The sequence below is a fragment of the Cetorhinus maximus genome, chromosome 28 (genome assembly GCF_964194155.1).
Source record: "Cetorhinus maximus chromosome 28, sCetMax3.hap1.1, whole genome shotgun sequence".
In the NCBI taxonomy this organism is placed as follows: Eukaryota; Metazoa; Chordata; class Chondrichthyes; order Lamniformes; family Cetorhinidae; genus Cetorhinus; species Cetorhinus maximus.
The window spans coordinates 3164833-3170832 of NC_135906.1; the positions used below are offsets into that span (position 1 = coordinate 3164833).

The following is a 6000-nucleotide window of genomic DNA, read 5'->3' on the forward strand; positions in this document are numbered from 1 at the left end:
TGTTCTTCCTGCCAAAGTGGGTAACCTCACGTTTTCCCACATTTTTATCCATCTCTGAAATATTGGCCGACTCCCTTAACCCATCGATATCCCTTTGCCGGGATTTTCCAGCCCCATGTGGCAGTGCCCATCACAGGGGATGGGGCAGGTCAGCCAAAGTTCCATTAACATTTGGCGGGACCGGAAGATCCTGGTGACAGATGGTGCTGGAAAATCCTGATCTGTGTGTCCTGGCAATTTGCTTTCCCACCTATCCTTGTATTGGATGCAAATTTGTCAATAATACACTCGGTCCCTTCATCCAAGTCGCTCATATGGATTGTAAGTAGTTGAGATTCCAGCACGGGTCCCTGGGACACTCCTCTAGTGACTGTTAGCCAATTTGAAAATGAGCTAATTCTCCTGACTCTCTTTCCTTTAGTTACCCAAACCTCTATCCATGCAAATATATTACTCCCAACATCAGGAACTTTTGCCTTGGATAATAACCTTTTATATGGCATCTTATCAAATATCTTTTGGAAATCCAAATACACTACATCTACTGGTTCCCCTTTATCCACCCTGCTTGTTACATCCTCAAACAACTCACATGAACTTGTCCAACACAATTTCCTTTTCACAAAACTAATCTGCCGTTTGTATTCTGATTTTCTCAATTTTCTGCTCCTGCTTCCTTAACAATGGGTTTCAGTGTTGAGGGGAGGCGATGGTGTAGTGGAATTGTCACTGGACGAGTAACCCAGAGACCCAGGGTAATGCACTGGGGACCAGGGTTTGAATCCTGCCATGGTTGGTGGTGGAATTCGAATTCAATGAAAAATGTGGAATTAAAAGTCTAACGATGACCATGGTGCCATTGTCAATTGTTGTCAAAACCCGTCTGATCTGCTATCCTTACCTGGTCTGGCCAACATGTGACTCCAGAGCACAATGTGGTTGACTCTTCCATGCGACTCAGTTGTATCAAACCACAACAAAGCTCCAAACAAAGGAATGAAACCGGAAGGACCACCCAGCATTCCCCTAGGCACCGGAAATGACAACGGCAAACTCAGCCTTGTCAACACTGCAAAGTCCTCCTAACTAACATCTGGGGGCTAGTGAAGCAATGGAATCATACCTTACAGATTAGGTCCCGGACACCACCATCATCATCATCCCAGCAGAAGTTGCGGCACTGTGGTATACAGTCGGGAGGGAGTGTCGACTCTTGACCCCATGAAGTCTCATGGTATCAGGTCAAACATGAAGGAAACCTCCTTCTGATTACCACGTTCCCTCCTCCCTCGGCTGAAGAATCAGTGCTGCTCCATACCGAACACCAAATGGAGGGAGCACCGAGGGTGGCAAGGGCACAGAATGTACTCTGGGTGGGGGACCTTAATGTCCATCACCAAGAGTGGCTCATTAGCACCACCTCTGGCTGAATCCTAAATGCCATAGCTGCTAGACTGGATCTACGGCAGGTGGTGAGGGAACCTATAAGGGGAAAAAAAAATACTTGACCTCATCCTCACCCATCTGCCTGTCGCAGATGCATCTGTCCATGATAGTATCGGTAGGAGTGACCATTGCACAAATCATTGTGGAGACCAAGTCCTGCCTTCACATTTAGGATACCCTCCATCGTGTTGTGGGGCGCTACCACTGTGCTAAATGGGATAGATTTCAAACAGATCTAACAAATCAAGACTGGGCTTCCATAAGGCGCTGAGCGCCATCAGAAGCTGCAGAATTGTACTCGAACACAACCTGTAACCTCATGGCCCTGCATATCCCCCACTCTACCATCATCACCAAGCCAGGCGATTGACCCTGGTTCAATGAAGAGTGCAGGAGGGCATGCCAGGAGCAACACCAGGTATACCTAAAAATGAGGTGTCAACTTGGTAAAGCTATAACACAGGACTATTTGCGTACCAACCAGCATCAGCAACAAGTGATAGACAGAGCTAAGCAATCCCACAACCAACGGATGAGATCTAAGCTCTGCAGTCCTGCCACATCTAGTTGTGAATGGTGGTGGACAATTAAACAACTCACTGGAGGAGGCAGCTCCATAAATATCCCCATCCTCAATGATGGGGGAGCCCAGCACATCAGTGAAAAAGATAAGGCTGAAGCATTTGCAACAACTTTCAGCCACAAGTGCTGAGTGGATGATCCACCTCAGCCTCCTCCGGAAGTCCCCAGCATCACAGATGCCCATCTCCAGCCAATTCGATTCACTCCACGTGATATCATGAAACAGATGAAGACCCTGGATACTGCAAAGGCTATGGGCCCTGACAATATTTCAGCAATAGTACTGAAGACTTGTGCTCCTGAACTTGCCATACCCCTAGCCAAGCTGTTCCAGTACAGCTCAACACTGGCATCTACCCGGCTATGTGGAAAATTGCCCGTGTATGTCCTGTACGCAAAAAGCAGGGCAATCCAACCCAGCCAATTACCGCCCCATCAGTCTACTCTCGATCATCAGTAAAGCAATGGAAGGAGTCATCAACAGTGCTATCAAGCAGCACTTGCTGAGCAATAACCTGCTCATTGATGCCCAGTATGGATTTCGCCAGGGACTCTCAGCTCCTGACTTCATTACATCTCCAGAACCTGTGGAATTTTGTAAGATGACAGCCCATGCATAAACTCTCTCTGCAGCCACTTCTTATAGGACCCTAGAATGCAGGCCATCAGGTCCAGGGGAATTGTTAGCTTTAAGTCCCATTAGTATTCCCATTACTCTTTCTTTCGTGATAGTGGTTGTTTTAAGATCCCTGCTCCCTGTAGCCCCTTGACCTTCCACTATTATTGGGATGTTGTTCGTGTCGTCTACCATGAAAGCAGATACAAAATACTTTCTTCATTCATGAGGTTTGGGCATCACTGGCTCAGCCAGCGTTTATGGCCCGTCCCTCATTGCCCTTTTGAAGGTGGTGGTGAGCTACCCTCTTGAACCACTGCTGTCCCTGTGGTGTAGGTACACCCACACTGCTGTTAGGGAGGGAGTTCCAGGATTTGGACCCAGCAACAGTGAAGGAACGGCGATATATTTCCAAGTCAGATGGTGAGTGGCTTAGCAGGGAACATCCAGTTGGTTGTGATCCTATTTATCTGCTGCCCTTGTCCTTCTAGATGGTAGTGCTTGTGGATTTTGAAGGTGCTGTTCTAGGAGCCTTGGTGAGTTTCTGCAGAGCATCTTGTGCACTGTGTATTGGTGATGGAGGGAGCGAATGATTGAGCATGGGGTGCCAGTCAAGTGGGCTGCTTTGCCCTGGATGGTGTCAAGCTTCTCGAGTGTTGTTGGAGCTGTACTTGTCTAGTCAAGGGGAGATTATTCCATCACACTCCTGACTTGTAGATGGTGGACAGGCTTAATGGAATCAGGAGGGGAAATACTCACTGCGGGTTTCATGCCTTCTGACCTGCCCTTTTAGCCACAGTATTTATGTGGCTCGCCCAGTTCAGTTTCAGGTCAATGGTAACCCACAGGATGTTGATAGTGGGGAATTCAGTGGTGGTAATGCCATTGAATTTCAAAGGGAGGTGGTTAGATTCTCTCTGGTGGGAAGTGTTCATTGCCTGGTACTCATGTGGCACGAATGTTACTTGCCACTTGTCAGCCCAAGCCTGGATATTGTCCAGGTTTTGCTGCATTTGGACATGGGCTGCTTCAGTATCTGAGGAGTCCTGAATGAAGCTGAATATTGTGCAATCATCAGTGAACATCCCCATTTTTGACCTTATGATGAAGGGAAGGTCTTTGATGAAGCAGCTGAAGATGTTTGGGGTTTGGACACTGCCCTGAGGACCAAGGCTGTGATGAGGTCAGGAGCAGAGTGGCCCTGGCAGAACCCAAACTGAGTGTTAGTGAGCAGCGACAGTGCTATCAAGCAGCACTTGTGACAACCCCTTCCATCACTTTGCTGATGATCGAGAGTCGACTGATGGGGCAGGAATTGGCTGGGTTGGATTTGTCCTGCTTTTTGTGTGGACAGGTCACATATGGGCAATTTTCCACTTTGCTGGGTGATGCCAGTGTTGTAGCCGCACTGGAACAGCTTGAACAGGGGAACGGCAAGTTCTGGAGCACAAGCCTTCAGTACTATTGCTGGAATATTGTAAGGGCCAGTGCAGATGCAGATCCAGGGCCTTCAGCCATTTCTTTAATCATGAGGAGTGAACCAACTCGGCTGAAGACTGGCATCTGATGCTGGAGACCTCAGGAGGAGGCTGAGATGGATCATCCACTCGGTCCTTCTGGCACCACTGATGACAGCAAACCTCAAACACTCCAATACAGTGAGCCCCCTCTCCAGGTGGTGAACATCACCATGGATGAGAGTGAGGCAGCCTGAGTAAACACCCACACCAGCCAGGCTCAGGAACAGGTCCACAAGGAGGTCCCAGATCTGCTCACATCCCCTCCCCCACATGCCAGACCTGCTCACACCCCCTCCCCAACACTGGGTGGCTATAGATACCAAGCCTGGGGTCTGAAGCACCCAGAAAAAAAATGAGCAATTCCTGCCTCTCTCAACCTTCAGTAAACCCATCATTCAGGAGGCCTAGTTCTGTGCTTGGATAGACTAACACCAGTCATTATGTCCATGGAGATATTTAACTAACAAGTAGAATGCATAGACCATTCAGCTCCCTGACACAAGGTAGAAGGAGTCTCAGCTTTATTGATCATTTGATCACTGTTTGACCTGAGTTTGCTTGTGTTTCCTGTACAGGAGCAAGGCCAGCAATGAACAAAGAAAAGTACAGTACAGGAACAGGCCCTTCGGCCCTCCAAGCCTGCGTCGATCATATTGCCCGTCAACTAAAACATTTTGCACTTCCGGGGTCCATATTCCTCTATTCCCATCCTATTCATGTAGTTGTCAAGCTGCCTCTTAAACACCACTATCGTACCTGCTTCCACCACCTCCTCTGGCAGCGACTTCCAGACGCTCACTACCCTGTGTAAAAAAACTTGCCCCGCACATCTCTATAGTTTTCTCCTCTCACCTTAAATCTATGTCCCCAAGTAATTGACTCTTCCACCCTGGGAAAAAGCTTCTGACTATCTACTCTGTCCATGCCATTCATAATTTTGTAAACTTCTATCAAGTCGCCCCTCAATCTCCGTCGCTCTAGTGAGAACAATCCGAGTTTCTCCAACCTCTCCTCATAGCTAATAACCTCCAGAATGAAGCAGAGATCAGGGAGACAGCTGTCACAGTCAGGGCCACGATCAGGACCACCTCAGACTCCACACCTACAAAGCAATGAGAAACCAATGGTTAGTGAAGGAAACACTGAGGGGGAAATGGAAACCAGCAGTCGGCCAACTCACCACCTGGAGACCTCTCCTGCATCCTTCGCTCAGCCTCATTCAGGGACTCTGTTGCCAGCTTGGTCACATCAGTATCCAGAATGAGCAGGGCTCCAGGTGAGGCCTCACCCTCCCACTTCAATTCAGCTTCACTCTCTGCAACATCAAACATTCCAGTTAGAGAGGGGAAAGGGGGACGTCCAACATCTAGAGGATCAATGTCCCACCAGCTTCAGGTTCAAGATCTCTCCTTCCTCTGGGACCAAACCACAACTCCCTTGTGGCACCACAGTTACCCACATGGCAACAGGCACAAATGTCAATGCTTGATTCCTCCAAATGGGGTCCAGCTAAACAAGAGAAAGAGCCCATCAACCAGGTTGTGCATCACATCCCCACACAACGTCCCTGATGGGGAGAGAGGGAACTTACACATTCTGCACCTTCTGGAAAGTACAAGCTTTGTTCCTGGAATCCCTCTGATCCAATGGAGCAACTTTCAGGTGACAGGTGATGAAAATCTGAGGGACACATTCAACACAAGTCATGATTCAGTGACTCCCTCCCAACATGGAGACCCCAATGATCAGCTTCCTCTTACCAAGGAACGGTCATCTCCAAGGAAACGGAACGCATCCAGGTCAAACCGGAGCTTGTACAGCTCCCGCTCGTCTCTT

The 6000-nt window shown here is 48.5% G+C and overlaps 1 protein-coding gene across 1 annotated transcript in view; it reads left to right on the forward strand.

Annotated features, from left to right (window-relative positions):
* The window catches only part of LOC144668738 (EVI5-like protein), a 96624-nt gene extending 91867 nt beyond the window's left edge, over positions 1-4757 (forward strand). The window contains exon 4 of the mRNA XM_078531068.1: positions 4740-4757. Coding sequence (XP_078387194.1) covers positions 4740-4757 — 18 coding nt within the window. The remainder of the gene's footprint in view (positions 1-4739) is intronic.
* The last annotated feature ends 1243 nt before the right edge of the window (positions 4758-6000 follow it).